This window comes from Bos indicus x Bos taurus, chromosome 4, assembly GCF_003369695.1.
Source record: "Bos indicus x Bos taurus breed Angus x Brahman F1 hybrid chromosome 4, Bos_hybrid_MaternalHap_v2.0, whole genome shotgun sequence".
Taxonomy (NCBI): Eukaryota; Metazoa; Chordata; class Mammalia; order Artiodactyla; family Bovidae; genus Bos; species Bos indicus x Bos taurus.
This window is the reverse complement of record NC_040079.1, coordinates 114,844,843-114,866,257: the sequence shown is the minus strand read 5'-3', so window position 1 is coordinate 114,866,257 and position 21,415 is coordinate 114,844,843. Positions and strand designations below refer to the sequence as shown.

General features: G+C 46.7%; 1 protein-coding gene across 3 annotated transcripts in view; it reads left to right on the top strand.

The window, feature by feature from the left end:
- COBL (cordon-bleu WH2 repeat protein) overlaps nt 1-12,939 on the top strand; it is a 299,076-nt gene extending 286,137 nt beyond the window's left edge. For 2 of the 3 annotated variants that reach the window (XM_027540263.1, XM_027540264.1), the window contains exon 14: nt 12,095-12,939. In XM_027540263.1, coding sequence (XP_027396064.1) covers nt 12,095-12,124 — 30 coding nt within the window. In that variant the 3' untranslated portion in view covers nt 12,125-12,939. Of the gene's footprint in view, nt 1-6,526; nt 7,799-12,094 lie in introns of those variants that run through there. The other variant, XM_027540262.1, reaches the window with a different exon arrangement.
- Nucleotides 12,940-21,415: the final 8,476 nt, after the last annotated feature.

The window sequence follows — 21,415 nt, the reverse complement described above, 5'->3', positions numbered from 1 at the left end:
CTAGGTCCCATGACATCCCCACCCTGGCTGGGCCCTCCCAGGTGTGTGTTTCCCACCGCAGGAATTAACTGAGTCAGACCACACATGTGTCCTGGCGCTTGGTCTTGGCAGCAGACCCCGTGAGAAGTGATTAGACAGCTGACATGACGTCAGCGCCCCAGGGACTGGAGCCAGCACAGCAAAGCAGCAGCAGCAGCAAACGTCTATTCTCCTAAGCCAGAGCCCCTTCGCTTGTGGGGAGAGAACCCAAGTTCTGTGACCGGGAGCCAGCACGAGAGAACTGTCAGCCGCCCACACCCCGTCCCACACTGTGCTCAGCAAGCACACTGTAGACCTTGGATGTGTTCCGGTTAGGTTGGAATAGTTCAGCGGTACAGACAGGCCAGCTCTGTCTTTGCTGCCTGGTGACCATCCTGCCTGTCGCAGACTTTTCAGGTGACCTTTTTCCTACAGGTAGAACCCAGGGTTGTCTGTCATCACAGGCTACCTGCTGAGTGACCCCCGAGGATGCTGTTCCCTCTTCCTGAAAGGAAAAGGTTTCACCTCCTAGTTTTGCCAACTAATTCCCAGTCATCCTGCATGTTCCTGAATTAACCTCAAGCCCCCAGGAAGTCTTCCGCTGCCTCCTGGCTGGAGGAGGGGCCCGCCAGAGCATTACCTCATTTCCCCGCACAGTCACATCACGGTCTAATCTCAGTAACGATCTGTGTAACCTCTGCATGGTGCCTGCTCTCCTGCCACACTGTGAGCTCCAGTGGGTCCCAAGGCTTTGCACAGCCCCCAACACAGAGTGGTTGCTCAGTAACTATCTTTTGGGAGAATGGAGAGGGAGCGGGCATCTCCTGCCACCATATCACCTGACTCTCCATACCAGTGGCAGAGTGCAACTCAGGGTCCCTGTACTCAGAGCTCATTGATTGCATAATCATTATAAACTTGCCAAGAATCCACATCAAGCTAGAAGAAACCACCTTCTTCTCTGGAAAATAAGATGAGTTCTGGGCACCTTCAGGCTTCCACCAGGGCTCCTGTTCCCCTTCTGCACAGCTGCTTGACTGACTCCCTCGGGCACCCGCAAGTGCCCAGGAGCTGACCTGTCCAGGCGGGAAGACATCAGTCAGAGCAGAGAACCCTGCTGCTCCCTAACAACTTCTCCCCTCCCTCACTCTGAGCTTCAGATCTGTCACCACTGTTCATTTTACCTTTTCCCATATAAACATCATTTTCCTTCACAGGCATGGAAGCAAAACGATGCCTGGATATTTTTACAGCTTTCTGGCTTGGCCTTAAACTGCAAGCTTTGTCCTTCATTGTTTTTCTTCTTGTCCAGCCAAACTAAGAAGGACTCTTTTAGGAAGCGTGAAACCTTAGGGACACCAGGGAACCTTCTAGAGCTTTTCTCTCTGCAGCATTCCCTTGTCCCCTTGCCAGGGAGGGGAGGGAGGGTAGTCTCTCCTCCTGAATTGGGTCACACCCGTCCTAGGGCAGGTCCCCTGATCATGTGAGCTGATACTGAGCAGCAGACTACTCCCTTCCTTAGCAAGGTGGCTTACACTTGGGTGGACCCTAATGGCCGTCAGCATCATTTTGCTACCTGTGGCCAATTCTATTGCCAAGATCTCTCTCACTGAATTGTCCAAGCCAAAGCTTTTTAGTGCTGACCTGCAATTTCCTCTTTGACACTGAAGTTTAGGACTTTTCCTTCCCAAATATTTTTTTTTAGTTCACTGAGAACTGTGAAAATCTGGATTCGGCCATCAGGTTGCTATTAGTGGTGATGAGAGCTCCTTCCAGCCAGAGATTCAAATGCTCCCAGCCCCGGGCTCCTACGCTGGCAACACTGGGGTTGCCAGGCTGGTCTAAAGCAGGGTCACTGCCAGGAGCGCAGGGGATGTGCAGCGCCCCCTTGCTTTACTCACCTGCCCCTTAACTCCCCTCACTGGGCCATGCTCCCACCTACCCTTTTGTGTCCTGGGAGATTCATCTTCGCAACTTGGAACTGCCTTCTGAAAGGTGCTTCTCCCAGTGGGGCCAGGCTGTAAGTGGCCACGGTGCCTGGGATATCTCCTCGTGCTTAGTGCTGAGATGCTCAGTGAAGTGGCAGCGGGGTTGCTGACGGTGCTGTGAGGGACAGCACAAGCCTCATGGGGGGAGGGGGAGGGGTCCTGTAATGTAGACACCATCACCCCACTTACCAGAGAAGGAGAGGGCACCCCTCCCTGAGACGTGCCCAACCCAGATGCAAAACCAGTGTATCCCTACAGTGAATCACTTCCCAGTAGTAAAAAGAATGTACAAGCAACAACCCAGAGATAAATCACAAAACAGCTATGCTGAGCGAAAGAAGCCAGACAAGAAATAAAGTACATAGTAGGTTGTTCCATGTATATAAAGTTCTAGGAAACGCAAACTACTATGTAGAGGTGAGTATCAGTGGTTGTATAGGGATCGGGGAGAGGCGGGATTGCAAGGGGGCTGAGGACTTGCACACTGTTGGTGGGGATGTAAACGGATGCAGCCCCTATAGAAAAACGTTACGGAGAGTCCTTTAAAAGCTAAAAGTGGAACTACCATACACTCCAGCGGTTCTACTCCTGGACATAGACCTGAAGGAAATGAAAATGTTAATTTGAAAAGATTTGTGCACCCTAGTGCTGAAGCTCCAATACTTTGGCCACCTTATGCGAAGAGCCAACTCGTTGGAAAAGACCCTGATGCTGGGAGAGATTGAAGGCAGGAGGAGAAGAGGGCAGCAGAGGACAAAATGGTTAGATAGCATCACTGACTCAGTGGACATGAATCTGAGCAAACTCTGGGAGAGAGAGAAGGATAGGGAAGCCTGGAGTGCTGCAGTCCTTGGGGTCAAAGAGTCAGACGCAACTTAGCAACTGAACCACAGCAGCAATGTCATAGTAGCATTCGTTTCAACGGCCAAAATATGGGAGCAACCTAAGTGTCCATCAACAGATGATGGACAAAGAGAAATGTGGTATATTTACAATAGAATACTACTGAGCTGAAAGAGTGAAAGAAAAGAGTGAAACTGTTATTTGCAACGGCATGGATGGACTTAGAGTGAAGTACGGGGTGGGTAGCCTTTCCCTTCTCCAGCGAGTCTTCCCAACCCAGGGATCAAACCCAGGTCTCCCACATTGTGGGCAGATTCGTTACCAGCTGAGCCACAAGGGAAGCCGAAGAATACTGGAGCGGGTAGCCTATCCCTTCTCCAGTGGATCTTCCCGACCCAGCAATCAAGCCAGGGTCACCTGCATTGCAGGTAGGTTGTTTACCAACTGAGCTATCAGGGAAGCCTTGTAGTGAAATAAGTCAGCAGAGAAAGAAATACTCTGTGTTACCACTTGGATGTGAAATCTGAAAAATAAAACAAGTACACATAACGAAACAGAAACAAACTCACAGATACAGAGAACAAACTAGGGGCTGCCTGTGGGGAGAAGGAGGCGGAGGGGCAAGACACAGGTGGGAGGTTAAGAGCTAGAACTACTGTGTATACAACAAACTGTAAGGGCCTGTTATGCCGCACAGAGAGAATACAGCTGATATCTCATGATAACTTTAAATGGAGTATAATCTATGAAAATACTGAATCACTATTTTATACATCGGAAACTAATATGATATTATAAATTAACTATACTTCAACTTAAATTAAAAAATAAAAATAAAAAAATAAAAGTGAATTTTAAAAAATAACCCCAATCCATCATCTTAACTCTGGTGATGTTTATACACATATATATCAAAATGTATCAAAGTTTACACTTTAAATGCTTGCATTTTAACATTTCATATATCAATCAATTTGTTAAAACAATAATAGTAAATATGCATTTTAAAAATCCCTCCCAAGGACCCAGCACCACCTCCGCCTAGCTCTTTCCTCTCCTCCCCTTCACTGTAGCTTCTAGATGTCCTGACCATTCGTGCACCTGCACTTCCCCAGCATCCACTCCCTGACACTCCCACAACGGCCATCATCAAGGTCACAACGCTGCTGGCAGCCTCGGATGCAAGAATAGCGCCCTTTATCCTACAGGTTTTCAAAGGTCAGGAAACGGGATAAACACACTATTAACAGGACGCTGGCTGCGTTTTCCAGTAGCAGGCTCGATCCGTTTTTCTTCGCACCGACACACATACTGTTTTCTCTGTTGCTTGGATGTTCCGGCAAGCTCATTGTGCTGTTTCAGACTGACAAGTAAAACCTTTGTTTTGGAGTTAGAAGTGTCTCACCTCTGAAGTTGTCTAGAGCTTGATAGAAAAACCTATCAGAAACAAAACTAACATACTCTTTAAATAAGTTTCTTAGCCTTTTCCACCCTCGGTTCCCTGGATCTCATGGTGCTGTTTGCAGTAAACGTGTGCATCCTTGTCTGTACTCTCCCTGAGCAAGCGCCCTGCACGTTCCTCCCACCCCCCTGAACCATGCTGTGAGTCTTTTTTCTGCTGCTGCTTCCTTTCCCCAAAGCTGCACTCATTCCTGGAGTCAGTCCTGTGACCTCTCTCTGGCAGACCCTGCACCGTCCAGACGCCACTGGCCCCAATTCTGTCTCCATCCCAAGCTGGCCTGGGTGTCAGACTACTTGACACCAACAGTGTGTGTTCCTTGGGCTCCATCCAAGTCAGCGGGGCCTGTCTCCTCCCTCCATGCCTGCAAATCCAGGTCTCATGCCATCTCGTCTCTCAGATGGTGTCAGGGTGCCTGCAGCAAAGGGGCTGCTGACGGATCTGGGAGGCGGGAGCCAGAAACACCCATGCAGCCGTGCAGTCAACCCGCCAGTGGCCGGTTCTCTGCTCAGATGAGCCTTCTGGGGATTGCTGCTGCTGCTGCTAAGTCGTTTCAGTCGTGTCTCACTCTGTGAGACCCCATAGACAGCAGCCCACCAGGCTCCCGCATCCCTGGGATTCTCCAGGCAAGAACACTGGAGTGGGTTACCATTCCCTTCTCCAATGCATGAAAGTGAAAAGTGAAAGTGAAGTCACTCAGTTGTGTCCGACTCTTAGTGACCCCATGGACTTCAGCCCACCAGGCTCCTCCATCCTTGGGATTTTCCAGGCAAGAGTACTGGAGTGGGGTGCCATTTCCTTCTCCAGGGGATCTTCCTCACCCAGGGATTGAACCCAGGTCTTCCGCATTGTAGGCAGAGGCTTTAACCTCTGAGCCACCAGGGAAGCCCAGTTGAGCTGAAGCCTTATTGAGATGAGATTTGTGCAGGGCTGGAAATGGTGCCTAAAACACAGGAAGCGCACTGGAAGCATTCTAGGTGGTGGTGGTTGTTACCATCATAAGAGATCTACTTGAGTCCTCACATGTTCGCTTTGATAATTTAGTGCAAAGTGGGGCCAGCACTGATCCTTTTAGAATGTACTGAATCCAGCAGAACCACGGTGAGAAATCCAGATCTCCTTTCACACTGTTTCAGGTGAATCTGTCACTTTCTTTAAAAATGCTGTTCACCTTGGCCTTCAGAGGCATGGAAATAGGTCCTTCAAGATCCTGCCATCACATTTTATGCAGCTGGGCATCCCACGAGGGTGCAGACCCGGACCCAGAGTGGCAAGGTGAACGGGTGGGTTTGCAGTCACTCACTGGGATCCCCTGCACTCACTGATGCCTGCCTGCCTCCTATGATGAGGTGGGGGTTGGTGCCCTGATCCCTGCCTGGAGCCGCAGCTCCAGCGTGAGAGACACGGCACCTGGGGGACCATGGTGGGCCATGTCACCCACAGCCCGTGGCGGCGGGGGGGGGTGGCGACTGGATTGGCTCCCCAGGACTTGGAGTGAGAGCGCCTTTTCCTTCCAGGTGGTCTGAACATTCTTAAAGAAGGAGTTTTCCTCATTTTCCAGCAAAAAAGGGGACTCCAGTACTCTTGCCTGGAAAATCCCATGGACGGAGGAGCCTGGTAGGCTGCAGTCCATGGGGTCGGTCGCTAAGAGTCGGACACTAAGAGTCGGACACGACTGAGCGACTTCACTTTCACTTTTCACTGTCGCATTGGAGAAGGAAATGGCAACCCACTCCAGTGTTCTTGCCTGGAGAATCCCAGGGACGGGGGAGCCTGGTGGGCTGCCATCTGTGGGGTCCCACAGAGTTGGACACGACTGAAGGGACTTAGCAGCAGCAGCAACAGAGACACGCCCCAGGCAGAGAGACCAGCCGGGAAAAGGGAAAGACTACTGGGCGGGAGCTCCGGAAGGGCAGGGCTGGGGGCAGCGGATGATCCTAGGAGAAGCACAGGGACCTGCAGATCTGACCCTACAATTGCTCCAGTCGTTGTTTCCTGAAGGCAGGAGCCAGTCACTGAAATTACTCAGGCACGTCTGTGTTTCTGAGAGCTTTCTCCCTGGGGTTGTAAGTTGGACGGGTACTGTATAAACACTGGGGGCTGTTACGGGAGAGGACTATTTCCAGGAGGGACTGGTGCACAGCTCCTCAGCGCCCGGATGCTTGCCCTCTGCACTCCGCTACATCCCTGAGTAACAGTAGGTCTTTCTTCACCGCAGGTGCCCTTGCTTGTGTGAGTCAGTGACAAGATGCAGTTGTGGCAGAAAACCGCCCCCAAGGGACGCCCACAGCCACCACTGATGAGCGCCAGGCCCAGGGGGCTTCAGGATTGGCCAGCTCCCCTGTCTCCAGGCCAAAACCCACCTCTGACTTCCACTCCAGCGTTGTGGTTAAAACGGATGGGGGTGCTGCTCTGCCACGTGGCTTGTGCCAAGGAAATGTATTTGCCTCTGAATATTTAAAGTTGCCAATAAACTATTCTTGTTGGCAGGTTAATGGGACTGTAAACGCTGGGCCATCACGCTTAATTACATTGACGGACAGAGTGGAAAGAATCATGCCTTAGGCCAATATTGGATCTTTGAGACTTTTACCACATGTAGATGGTTAAAACCATTTAGTTGTTGAAAATCTTTCTGAATTCTAGGGAAAGTATGTAAATGAAATAACCTGAATGTCATCTGCTACTTGATGCAAGAAGAAAGAGTTGAGAGGCTTTTTCAAATGTGACTTCACTGAGTAATGAAAGTATTATATTCTTATTATTCCTCCAACATTTGGGGTAAAAACCTCATGAAGGGCTGCAGACCGTGATCTGACCAAGTAAGCTATTAAAAGTCGACCACAGTCACCCGGAGTAACAATCAGGCAGGTCTGAGTTCTCCCGAGGTGGTGGTGACGCGTTCAGAAGGACTTGGTTGTGGACGGCATGCCCACGCGGTGTGCTGTCCCCCTGCAGGCTGTGATGTGCCGCAGGCCTCTCCCACGGAGGGCTGAGCACGGAGCCCAGAGGCTCCCCTGGGAGCCTCAGAAATCCTTCCCAGGGCAGGAAGGAGGAGACTGGGCGTCTGAAGGTCACTCCCATCAGATCACGATTGTGCTGGTGCTTCACACTGTGGGCGTGGTCTCCATGGTTTGCGCAGCAGACGGGTGGCTTGCCCAGAATCACAGCACAGGGCACTCAGTCTCCGGTATTTATCACAGATTGTCGACTACAGCTATAGAGAAAGCTCTTTAAGAGATTAATAGAAATCAAGAGGAATTCCTGAAATAAAATTTCTGTCTTAATGAAGCAACAAATATGGCGAGATCGTTTGTATGTTTCACAGTGATTTCAGATCAGGCATCTGGTAGGAAGGAACTGCTGTGTGTCGTCTGATGAAGGCCTCTCACCTTCCCTGGGCAGCGAGGGCCTCAGGCCATCACTCTTACATCACACTGTCTCCACTGTTGGTCTTCTAGTGCCACAAATAAAAGAAAGTGAAATTGTAGCTCTTGTGTGGATTTCATGACTCCACTGGGTACCCTATCCCAGAGTAGAAAGGAGTTGTTGCTGTTGTTGTTCAGTCGCTCGGATGTGTCCGACTCTTTGCAACCCCAGAGACTGCAACGCGCCAGTCTTTCCTGTCCTTCACCATCACCCAGAGCTTGCTCAAACTCATGTGCATTGAGTTGGTGACATCCTCCAGAAAGGAGAGATTCATTTATTCAATGAGTCAGCCCTCTTCTAGACTCTGGGTTACAGCAGATGCAAAATAGACAAGAATTCCTGCCTTCATGGTGTTTGTATCAGAGTGAAGGAGGCAGACCATGAACGAAATAAGTGAACAATATATCGAGTTCACTTAGATGATGTTAAGTGATTAGGAGAAAAACATTGAAAGGGATGAAGCATACGTAGAGTGATGAAGAAAGGCCTCTTGCTGTGGTGACATCTGAGTAAAAACCCGGAGGAAGAGAGAGAGCAAAGCATGGGTGGACACCTCGCTGGCGGGAGAAAAGGCAGGTGCAGAGGCCCTAAGGCAGGGTTTGCTGCAGTGTTGGAGGAATGGGTGCAGAGGGGCACGATGTGGGGGTGGGGAAGTGGGGGATGTCATACAGTTTCCCCAGCTTCTTACTCCATGCCCCACTTCTCAGGGAAGCCGTGCTCCCTGGTAAACTGGGGGAGTAGCAGACATGAGGATGGCCAAAGCACACCCCAAGGACGGTAAAGGGGCCCCTGGGGTGCCCCCCAGTTCATACTGCCCACTTGATACTAAACTTATCCTTTGTTGCATCAGCTTACATTCAGTGCCCCATGAGGATGGCAGAAGTACACCCCAAGAATGGTAAAGGGGGTCCCTAGGTTGCACCCTCCAGTTCATGCTGCTCACCTGATGCTAAACTTATCCTTTGTTGCATCAGCTTACATTCGGTACCCATGCTGGGTTTGGGCTGTGGCACGGAGAATGGGACAGATGTCTGCGCTGTACTTTTGCCTTCTTGAAGACGTTCCCAATTGTGCTTGGTGGTTCTCACTGGGGGTGAGGGACCATTTTCCAGATGAAGAAACTGAGTCCAGGAAGATTAAGCCTGATGATAAAGAGGCCGCATCACATTATCTTCATTCCGCCCACAGGGCATCAGCCTGAGCGCAGGAGGCAGGTCTGAATGAGCTTCCCGGGCCCAGTTTACACCTGTGAGCCCAGCAAGTCACTAATCGTGTCTCGTCTTTCTCTGCCAAGGTCCCAGCTTAACCGGTGAACGTATCTCCGTCACTGTCAGCTCCAGAGCGCTCAGTGAGCGCTCAGTGAGAGAAAGCGCCTCAGGGGCAGTGAGACAGCCTAGGTGGCCTGTGTCCAGTCTGGCTTTCCCCATCTTTTCTCTGCCTTCTGCTGCAAGGAACTCAGAGGAAGGACCTGAGGGGCCACAATGGAAGCCCCCAGGGCTCCAGGAGGCTGAGAGGGTCTCAGAGGGGCCGACAGAAGGGCCTCCAGGGAAGCCTTCCCGCCCTCGGCTCTAGTCACAGCCTCGGGGGGCCCTGGAGTCGCCTGACTGCATCAGTGCTGAGAGTCCAGCTTTCCCCATCTTCCTGGATCCAGTTATTTCCTTGTTCCCGCTGCAGGCCCTCCGGGCAGAGAAGTGGCATTTCTGTTTCCAGGTGTTTTTGGAACAGCTTCCTACTTACTAAGAAGCCCATTCTTAAAGGGGATTCAGGGCAGGCTGGGTGATCTGACTCCTGCCCAGGCTCCAGGGGAACCCCAGGATGGACCGGGAGCCCAAGAGCATGGGCTCGATCTTGTGACCGAATCTGAGTGGACCCTGCATTTCTGGACCTGGTCTCCTGCTCGGGCCCTCCCTCTGCCCTGCTCAGCCTTTAGGCAGTGAGACAGATCACCCCAGGGAGAAAATTCCAGAAGGACCTGCTTAGTCAGTCTGATGGGCAAATGCCCAGCCAAGCGGAGGATAGGAGCTTTCCAAGGAGGCAGCTCAGAGCAGCTGGAAAGAAGGGGCGGCCAGTGTGGGAGGGAGAAATTACTCTCGGGGGCAGGTCTGCGGGCAGAGGGGGTGGGTGGCGCAGCCCAGGCCTGAGGGCAGAAGACAAGCTGGTGCCATCGGGGGAATCAGAGATTGGCTGAGAAGGGACGGGAGAGGAGGGTGATGTCACCCTCTTCACTTCTTTGGAAAACTGTGAGCGGTAAGCGGGACTCAGAAAATGACAGATGCAGTTAGTTCCCTGGTGAGCAATGGCATGACTTCATCAAAACACTTCCTGGCATCAGGGATTAGCCCATGAGGGCTCCCACAGACAATGAGACCCAGAAAAGCTCAGAGAATGCAGGGAGAGGACCCTGTCTCTAGGAGTGACCTCTGGGAGTTCCTGGGTTCCACCAGTTTACTCTGAGATGGGGTTTCCTACGTGGGGGAATGCTGTCTCCACAGCCCTGGAGACTGTGGCTCTGAGTCATCTGTCACCAGAATGGTCTCCCATGGGAGACTCTGTTGGTGAAGATGAGAAGAGGGAGGGCCCTGGTGCAGGGTGAGAAAGGAGCCCAAGTGCCCAGCTACAGTGAGACTGGGCACAGAGAAATCTTCAGACCCATGGGACAAATTTATTACATGCCCCCTCATCCAGAGGAGGAAACTGGAGCATAGAAGAAATGTCATTTGCCGAGATGACACGGCAGGTGAGGGTCTGAGCAAGAGCCAAGGGTGTGTCCTGGGGACCAGGGCACTCCCCTGCTGCTCTCGGGGTCCCCAGGAGCCCATGGGCAACAGGACCAGGTGTGGCCCCAAGAGGGCACAGCAGTGGACTCCCAGGTGGATTCCATCTGGAACATCTATCCAAGGACACAGATTTCCCAGACCATGGGCTCCTGGGGTGAACATGGCAGACGGTCCTGAGGTGGGAGGATTTATTTTGTCTTCTCCACTTCCTTGCTTTTATCACATTTTCATTCTTAAGCAAGTACTCATCTGATCATTTCAAAATTAGGCCTGGTTAGTTGCTGTCTGTGACCCTGAGGCTGCCTAGGGTGGGACACAGTTCTTGGCTGAGTCATATCCAAGTGCTCCTGATTTCCCTGGTCCCTGGTTCCCATGATCCTGTAGTTCTCCAGTTAGGACTCTGGACGCCAGTCTGGCTCCCAACCCTGGAGGCCACCCTCTGAGCATCTCCCAGCAACTTCCCCATAGCAGCTCAGCTGTCAGCCCACAGTGGGCTCCTGCCAGAGAAGGGCAACCTTTGTAGAAGGATTTATCCCGGCAGAACACTGCTGGGGTGTCGGTGCCAAATAGCGTTAGCGGTGGGAGCTGCACACCTGCCTACAGAGTGAACGACTCGTGTGCTTGCTGCCCTCACAGCTGCTCTCTCAGGATTAAGCAGCTCTGGCATCTGGCCTGGCCTTTTAGACATCGCTGTGCTCTCAGATCCAACCCACAGAACAGGTTCTGGTAAGAAGCATGTGACAGGGTGGTTAGGATGTGACTCTGGAATCAGAAAGACTCAGATGTGAATCTTGGCTCTGTCACACTACCCCAGGCCACATGATGGGGACAAGCAGTTTGATCTCTGAGTTTCCTCATCTACAGCATCAGCAAAAGTAGTTTTGAGAACTAATGGGGATATATGTGTACGCCAAGCTCGAAGCTTGACACACAGGAAGCCCTCAGCAAAAGCTAACTATTACAGTAGTGATGATTTTCCTTGCTAATATGACAGCTCATGTATTAGTGCTAACAGTTTTTTGATGGAGTCTTCAGGATTTTTCTATGTATAGTACCATGTCATCTGCAAACAGTGAATTTTACTTCTTTGCCAATTTAGATCCCTTTCACTTCTTTTTCTTCTCTGATTATTCTGCTAGGACTTTCAAAACTGTGTTGTTTAAAACTGGTGAGAGTGGGCATCCTTGTCTTGTTTCTGATCTTAGAGGAAATGCTTTCAGCTTTTCATTGTTGAGTATGATGTTGGCTGGCTATGGGTTTGTCATATATGACCTTTATTATGATGTATGTTCCCTCTATACTCACTTTGTTGAGAGTTTTTTTTTTAATCAAAAATGAATGTTGAATTTTGTCAAAAGTATTTTCTGCATCTATTAACACAATCATAATATTTTTATTCTTCCTTTGTTAACGTGATATGTCACATTGACTGATTGGCAGATTTTGAACTGTCCTTGCATCCACAGGATAAGACCCAATTGATTATGGTGTATATTGATTTTGTTAATGTCTTGTTGAGGGTTTTTGCATCTGTGTTCATCAGGGATGTTGGCCTATAATTTTTTTTTTTTTTTTTGCAGCATTCCTGTCCGATCCTCGCCAAGGTCTGAAGGGAGTGTGATCTGAAAAGACGAGCACCATGCATTCTAGTCTCTGGCTGTGTCATACATGGCTATGTGGCATCAAGCAAGTCGCCTGTTCTCTGTGATCTGCAGTCTCTCTGTAAAGGGAGGGACCTGGAGTAAGTGATTTATGGACAGCTGGAGTTCTGGAATGATGCTTCTCATGTAAAAATACCTCTGTTGCTTTTGTCAGCCAGTGTCCCAGAAAACAAGAAGTCTCACTCAAATGAATGATTTATGGAAATTTTAGTGCAAAGATTATTAACCAAGTAAAGGCACGGTTTAAGGAAAGTAATAAGCCCAGGGCCAGCAACGAGATGAATCCTTACCATTCCTCAGTTTCTGAGGACAAGGGAAGGAGCAGCTACCACAGGCTGGCAAGAGTTCTAGATGTCACTGAGGGTGATGGGCAGGAGATGTGACCTTGGAGAGAGAAACACAGCTCCTGCCAAACCATGCCTGGACTCTCTCTTCTGTGCTCCTGTCTATCGAGTGCATCCCACAGTCCAAATCCAACCAGGACTCTCAGGAAAGGGAACTTGTCGATGCAATCCATGCCTACTCAGCCTCCAGGAGTGGAGAATAAGGTGGGGGGCGCGGAGGGGAAAAAGTTCTGGAAAGGCAAACAGAATATTCACCCCAATTCCTAATGAGGAAAAGGCAAAGAAAACAGAACCTGAGTACATCATCAAAACAGTGGTGTTTTAAAGAAGATGTGGCTTTGAATTAATACCAATGAATATCTGAGTTCAGCTGGAATCTGTAGTTCTTCCAAGTGAAACAGGGTTTAATCTTTCTCTGTACCAGTTGGAAGTTTGCCATCTCCTTTTTCCTCTTACGTTATTATTGAAGAGGAAATGTGTCTTCATTTCTCTCATTTACCAAAAGTTAAAGTAACCATTCATTCATTTCCCTTCCTAAATAATGCAGGTGGCCAAGAAGTCCAGAGCTGCTCCAAGTTTATCTTGCAATTAATAAGCTTGTGAAGATAAAAAGATAGAGTCTCCTGTGTTAATCAATGTTTCAGCAAGCTACTTTATTCTCATCTCTTGAGGGCTTGAAATGAGCCAACTCCATGTAAAAAAGAACTGCTTAAGAAAGTAGACAATATTGATGGTTTTCAGATTTCTTACAAAGTATAGTGATTCACTGAGAATGTGAAATGTCCAGAGACCCAAGTGGGATAAGCTGGAAGGTGCCAGCAGCATGAGCTAGGCACCAACAATTTCCAATTAGTAATTGCATGGCCATGAGACAAATACATCAGCTTTAGAACTGCCAGGATATTTAGAGACTGAGGAGGGAAGAGAACATGTCTTGAGCAGGATCAGATGTGAATGAGCATGAATAGGCTGTGCCCTTCCTCCTCCTCAAGCTGAACAAGCACCCAAGGCCATTATATGCTGAGCACTGGGCTACATGCTGGAGAACCAGTAATGTCAGGGCCATGGTTCCTCCCAAGAGGGGCTCTACCTTGGGGGGAGATGGAAGACAAGGGGAAGGATATATTTCAATGAGTGCAAGCAGAGCTGTGGATGCTTGGAATGTCAGTTCCAAACCACAGCCAGAATGCCAAGAAAACTTCCTGGAGGAGGTGACATCTGCACTGAGAGCCAAAGAATTAGGAGTCATTCTAGACAGAGGAATTGTGCCGTCACACCAGAGCAAAGCAAAGCAACATATAGTTTCAGAAAACAAGGCTTCCAAATTGAATGCTTTGCCACTTTCTAAGCACAAGTGTGGACTTCATCCTAAAGACCAAGGGGAGTCACTGAAGGATCTTTAAGGAGGGAGTGGCAAGACTGATTTACAAGCATCACTCTGACTACAGAATGGTTGATGAAGCCAGGGAGGAGGAAGTGAACCCAGTTAGGAAGTGAACACTCGCAACCCAGGCCAGCAAGGAGAGAGGGCAGCAGCTAAGGAAGGTCTCCTGGCTACCCACAAGACCAAGCAGAGTTCCAGAAAGTGTCAGAAGCTGAAAATAGGCAAATGCTTGCCAAGACACCCCATACCTGACTCGGAAATTACTCATATCAGCACCACCGATGTGGTGAACAGCAGGTGATAAACTGAGGACTCACACGATTTCCCGTCATTCACAAGAAATCAACACAGCACAGTGATAGGTTGCATTGTGCCTTCTCTTAGTGCAGGGATTTTAACTGTAGTAATAAGAGAACTTTTTCTGCGTTCCCAGTGTACCAAAGGTAACTAGGAATGGGCACCAGGCAGTGTAACTCCTTGTGTTACCTTTACCACCCGCCCGTCACATGAGCCAGAAACCCAAGGGGCATCCATCCTCTCCCGCATCCCCAGAGCCAATGCTTTGCTCTGCTTCTTTAAAACCAAGAATACCTTTGTCCTGTCCATTTTTTTTCTCTTCCACTGCCAGCTCTCTAAACATCCATTTGCAATTGGCTATGTTTCTGAGTTTCTTCTTCTGTTTTCTTGTCTGTCTACCCATGCATGAATAACACAGTTTTCATTATCTTACTAATGACACAGTTTTCAGTCTTACTAATTATTATTATGCTTTAATACATGAAACGGTTAGCCCTCCAAAATTGCTCTTTACTTAATATCATTTATTTAGATCTTCATGCTAGATCATTTAGTCTTCCAAATCAAATTTAAAACCAACTTGCTTAACCTCAGAAAAAAATCTGGTATTTTATTGAGGTATCAATAAATTATAAATTAAATTTGAGAAAGTCAACACAATGCACATACAATGATATTTATTTGTCCAACTTTGTTTTAGTTTTCCTCATGTCGGTTTTGACTTTTTGGGTAGGTTTCAATTTAGTTCAGTCGCTTAGTCATGTCTGACTCTGTGAGACCCCATGGACTACAGCACACCAGGCCTCCCTGTCCATCACCAACTCCCAGAGCTTACTCAAACTCATGTCCATAGAGTTGGTGATGCCATCCAACCATCTCATCCTCTGTCATCCCCTTCTCCTCCTGCCTTCAATATTTCCCAACATCAAGGTCTTTTCAAATGAGTCAACCCTTCGCATGAGGTGGCCAAAGTATTGGAGTTTCAGCTTCAACGTCAGTCCTTCCAATGAACACACAGGACTGATCTCCTTTAGGATGGACTGGTTGGATCTCCTTGCAGTCCAAGGGACTCTCAAGAGTCTTCTCCAACACCACAGTTCAAAAGCATCAATTCTTCAGTGGTCAGCTTTCTTTATAGTCCAACTCTCACATCCATACGTGACTACCAGAAAAACCATAGCTTTGACTAGGCAAACCTTTGTCAGCAAAGTAATGTCTCTGTTTTTTAATATGCTGTCTAGGTTGGTCATAGCTTTTCTTCCAAGGAGCAAGCATTTTTTAATTTCATGGCCATGGTCAGCATTGAATAAGTTTATTCCTAGCTAGTGTATTACATTTCTGATGTTATAACTGCATATATTTTCTCTTTCATCATGTCTGCTAAAAGAGTAGTTTGTATATGTGAGGATTATTGATCCTATCATAGAAATCTTTCTATTTTGTGTAGTAGCATTTACCATCAATCATTTTGGTTTTGCAGACATACATGTCACTCATAAGTCCCCTTCCAATGTTGTGCTTCTAACTGAATTGCTTTAGTGCCTCCAGTTCAATGTTAAATAATAGTAGAGATAGTGGGCATCCTTGCCTTTCTTGGTGGAAATGCCTCTAAAGTTCCCCCATGAAATAATAAACTGCCTTTTTGAAAAGCTGAAGTATAGTGTTGTGCCAATCTCTGATGTATAACAAAGTGACTCGGTTATATAATATATACATCCTTTTTTATATTCTTTTCCATTATAGTTTGTCCCAGGAGATTGGATATAATTCCCTCTGCTATACAGTAGGATCTTGTTGTCTATCCACCATACATATAATAGTTTGTATCTACCAACCCCAAATTCCTAGTCCATCCTTCCTCCTCCAATCTCCCCCTTAGCAACCACATCTGTTCTCTGCATCTATAGAAAGAAACACTCTTTCTGTTTTGTAGATAGGTCATTCTGTGTCATATATTAGATTCCACATATAAGTGATATATGGCATTTGTCTTTCTCTTCCTGACTTACTTCACGTGGTATGATCATCTCTAGGCCCATCCGTGTTGCTGCAAATAGCATTATCTCATTCTTTCTGTGGCTGCGTAGTCTTGCATTGTATATAGGTAAGCACATCTTCACGCACCCATCTGTTGAGGGGCATTTAGGCCGCTCCCATGTCTTGGCTGCTGTGAATTTTGCTGCTGTGAACACAGGTGCGCGTGTCTCTCTGAGTCACAAGTCTGTCTGATGTCCGTCCGGGAGTGGGATGGCAGGATCACATGGTAGCTCTAGTTTTCATTTTCTGAGGAAACTCCGTACTGTTCTCCTTGGTGGCAGCACCAATTTACATTCCCTTCAACGGTGCAGGAGGGCTCCCTGTTCTCTACACCCTCTCCAGCATTTATTATCTGTAGACTTTTTAACTGTGGCCATTGAGACCAGCGTGAGGTGGTACCTTGTAGTTTTGATTTTCATTTCTCTAATTATTAGTGATGTTGAGCATCTTTTCACATGCCTACTTGCCATTTGTATGAAAGAAGCTGCCTTTTGATATGAGTTATTGTTCTGTCTTAAGTCACAAATGGGTATTGAATTGTGTTAAATGCCTTTTTGGCATCTATCACGATAATAGGATTTTTCTCTTTAACAATATTAATATACTGAGTTATATTAATAGGGTCCCTGGTATTGAATCACTTTTGCATTTCTGAAATATGTACCATTTGGTCACAGTGAATTCATATTTACATGAGCTATTGGATTCTATTTACTATTACTTTATTCGATATTTTTGCATTGAAATTCACATGTGAGATTAGGTTGTAATTTCTTTTTCATATTTATTTGTCCAGGTTTGGTGTCCATATCATCCTTGCTTCATGTCCTTCCTGCTTAACACTCTGGAATAATTTGGGTAGCACTGCAATTATCTGATTTTTAATGATTTTGCAGAATTTTCCTAAGAAACCTCTGGTCGTTGTACTTAAAGAAGAATTTTTTCTTCTTTAAGGAAAAATTTTCACTACTTTCTCTTTCTCTTCTATGGAAATTGGTCTGATTATCCTATATCAGCTTTGGTATTATATTTCCTAAAAGGTTACCCGTTTTATTTAAGTTGTCAAACTTACTTGCAGAAGATTCTGATTAAATGTGTGATTTCTATTTCCTCTCTTTTGATAACAATTTTCTTGTTGTCACCTTTTATTTTGTGTGCTTGTGCTTTTTCTCCTTCTTCGTTTATTTTATTAAGCTGGCTAGGACTTGTCAATTTTGTTGCTATTCTTTTCAAAGGGCAAGCTTTATATTTTTCTCATTAAATTCTGCTGTGGACCTTATTTCCAGATCTTTAATTTCTGCTTTACTGTCATTGATCGCTTCTTTATTTCCATTTACTTTGTTGTCCTTTCTAGTTTTTTCAATTAGCCAAGTATTCCTGCATTTTCTTTTTGATTTTCTTTGTAAAGAGTATTTGCTGCTATAAATTTTAGACACTGATGTGTTTCTATTATTGTGATTTTCTAGAAATTCTGAAACTTAGTTTATTATTTCTCCTTTGAGCCAAGAACTGTTCGATAGCCAATGGCTGCTTAGTGAAATGACCCCTGGCAGGAAGAAAACAAGTACATGAGTCTTGCAGTTGCCCTGGCTTACTGCCTTGATCTGGTTTCTAAATTGTGGGAGGACTTTTACAACTGTGTTGTTTATTTTTATGTTATTGTATTATGGTCATAAGTCCCATTCATATTACTTTATTTTGGGGAGCTACTGAAGATGTTTTTGCATGTCCTAAAATATGGTCAGTTTTTAAGTTCTACTCGTACTTGACAAACCCTGAGGTTTGATTTTATAGCCCTATGTGTCTCTCTAAGACTTAACCTCTGAGTTTGCTGCCTCGGCAGTTTATGTTCTTATTAACTGTTTGTCTGCTTGACCTGTCTTCAACTGAGAAAAACTTTCCTGTTATGAATGCATTGTGGTCTCTTTCTCCTCTGGTTTCTGCTTCATAAAAGTTACTGCTCTGATGTCGAGTGTATTCATAACTGTTCCACCTTCTTTACAGATTTTAATCATCGCATTAGTGATGTTAAATTGGTTGTGTTTTAGTTTGTTTGGGGAGCCTGGATTCTCCCTTTTCTCTCTCTCTTTTTGTAATGCTTTGATGAATGAGAGTATTTATTTATTTTCGGCTACACCATACGGTATGTGGAATCTTGATTCTCCAACCAAGGATTGAACCCATGCATTGGAAGCAGAGTCTCAACCACTGGATTACCAGGGAAGCGCTAATTCTGCCTTTTCTGATTGCCTCTTCATTTGGGGTCCCTTGCAGTAAATTCTGAGATAAGGGTTCAGGTGTAAGTGGTCTATTTGAGTGAAGAAAACTCATGGAGGTGGGAAGGGTGTCTGAGATGGGTGGACAGCCCATGAGTCATGGTTAGAGCCCTTTAGTGTCCTGCCTCCACAGCTTTATTCCCCTTGGCAACCCCAGTTGTCAGTGCCTCAGGGTTATCCCCTCCAAGTAAAGAGGGTGCTGGCAAATACATACACCAATTCCCATCATTGATCGATTGAGGACACATCCCAGAGGGTGTTAATCCTCCAGCACTCTGGTCTGCCACAAGAGGAGCAAAAACTCTGAATCCAAAGAAAGCCACCGTGCAAACAAATGACGCACCAGCAGCTGAAATTGTGGCTGGTGAGCAGTGATGTGGAAAGGCTGAGAGATGGGACGAGGACCCAGCGTGGCTACTCCCACCATCAAGACCCTAAGTCCTGCTTTCTTGCTATTTGTATTGACTTGGCATATCTTTGTCTGTAACCTTGATTTTGAACTTTCTGAATCTCTTTAATTCAACTTATGTCTAATAAATAGCAGAGAGTTGAATTTTGCTCTGTTAGTCCAGCCAATAATCTTTTGCTGTTATTGTGTGTTAAACCTAGGTATCTTTACTAATTTAACCAAAATTCCTAGCCCATTATATCACTTACATTATATTTCAATGTGTAAGCGTTTTACATGTAGTCAAAATGAAGCTATAGGAAATAGATCCCTAGCTCAGTCAGTAAAGAATCCACCTGCAATGCAGGAGACCTGGGTTCAATTCTTGGGTTGGGAAGATCCTCTGCAGAAGGAAATGACAACCCACTCCAATATTTTTGCCTGGGAAGTTCCATGGAGAGAAGAGCCTGGCAGGCTACAGTCCATGGGGTCACAAGAGTTGGACATGACTGAGCAATTAAACCACCACCACCATAGGAAATAGATTTACCCTCATGCTGCTGCTGCTGCTGCTGCTGCTGCTGCTGCTGCTAAGTCACTTCAGTTGTGTCCGACTCTGTGTGACCCCATAGACGACAGCCCACCAGGCTCCCCGTCCCTGGGATTCTCCAGACAAGAACACTGGAGTGTGTTGCCATTTCCTTCTCCAATGCTAGAAACAACCAAAAAACAGAACAGAACAGCAGGTAATCAGGTGAGCCATCACAGAAAGAAAACAAAGAGGTAAGCCCTGCACCAGATGGGCTTCTGGTTTTAGAAGGGTTTCCAGGGCAGGGTACATGGGTGGGGCCCAGGCAGAACCTGTATCTCCTTGAGCAGAGCAGATACAGCAGGAGTCAAGGAAAGCATGGCAGTGAGAGTTCACAGAAAGGGGCTTGGGGAGGGGGGCTGCAGAGGGGGAGTGCCAGATTCTGAAGAGCGTCCCCCTTGGATATTAACTGAGTGCTGATCAATGAATGTATGTAGTGAGTTACCAGAGGCAGAAGCACAAACCATCCCGAAAGACTGGAGGGAGCCATAGCTGACACTCACTCAAGGTTGGGAATGGGACCCATCCCATCGCAGACTAGACCTCCTGTCTCACGAGACACTGCACCGAGTACACAGAAGGGCCTTGGTTCATCATTCCTCTAGGAATGTCAAACAAATTCACTTGAAATGGATCACCAAGCCAAAGTAAGATTCTGATGGTAACATTTGTGTAGCAAACAGCTTAGATGCTGTTAAAAAACACAATTAACTGAGTAAATCTTAAAGATCCAACTGGCTTTATTCAATGATTCATGAGTTAGGCTGACACTTGGAGTTCTGAGGCCCTGTACAGAATGAAAGCTGCTGACAGGCAGAAGGCAGCATGACAAAGAAGTGACTAGCAGAGAGTAGATCCTCTGTGGCAAGATCACCTTCCCCTAGGGGACCTCAAGGGTCTAGCAGGCAGATAACCTCACCTGTGATGACCAAGTGATTCCAGACGGGGTGCTTTAAGATTCCACTCCTGGGAGAAGCTGAACCTGTAATTAAGTCAGTTATTAAGTCTTAGTTTGGTGATGTTTGCTTAGCACAAGTGACTCCATTTGGAACCTGTTATCTCTTTCTAAACAAACCCCCCCCCTTCTGATGAGACTTTCAGCTTAACTGAGAAATGTGATAAAAATTTTTTTAATTTATTTATTTTAATTGGAGGCTAATTACTTTACAAAATTGTAGTGGTTTTGCCATACATTGACATGAATCAGCAATGGGTGTACATATGTTCCCCATCCCGAACCCCCCTCCCACCTCCCTCCCCATCCCATCCCTCAGGGTCATCCCAGTGCACCAGCTCTGAGCACCCTGTCTTATGCATCGAACCTGGACTGATGATCTATTTCACATATTGTAATATACATATTTAAATGCTATTTTCTCAAATCATCCCACCCTCACCTTCTCCCATAGAGTCCAAAAGACTATTCTATACATCTGTGTCTCTTTTGCTGTCTCACAGATAGGGTCATCGTTACCATCTTTCTAAATTCCATATATATGCGTTAGTATACAGTATCACGGTTTTTTGTTCTGACATACTTCACTCTGTATAATAGGCTCCAGTTTTATCCATCTCATTAGAACTGATTCAAATGTATTCTTTTTAAGGGCTGAGTAATGTGGAAAATTCTTCAAGAGATGGGAATACCAGACCACCTGATCTGCCTCTTGAGAAATTTGTATGCAGGTCAGGAAGCAACAGTTAGAACTGGACATGGAACAACAGACTGGTTCCAAATAGGAAAAGGAGTTCGTCAAGAATGTATATTGTCACCCTGTTTATTTAACTTATATGCAGAGTACATCATGAGAAACGCTGGACTGGAAGAAACACAAGCTGGAATGAAGATTGCCGGGAGAAATATCAATAACCTCAGATATGCAGATGATACCACGCTTATGGCAGAAAGTGAAGAGGAACTCAAA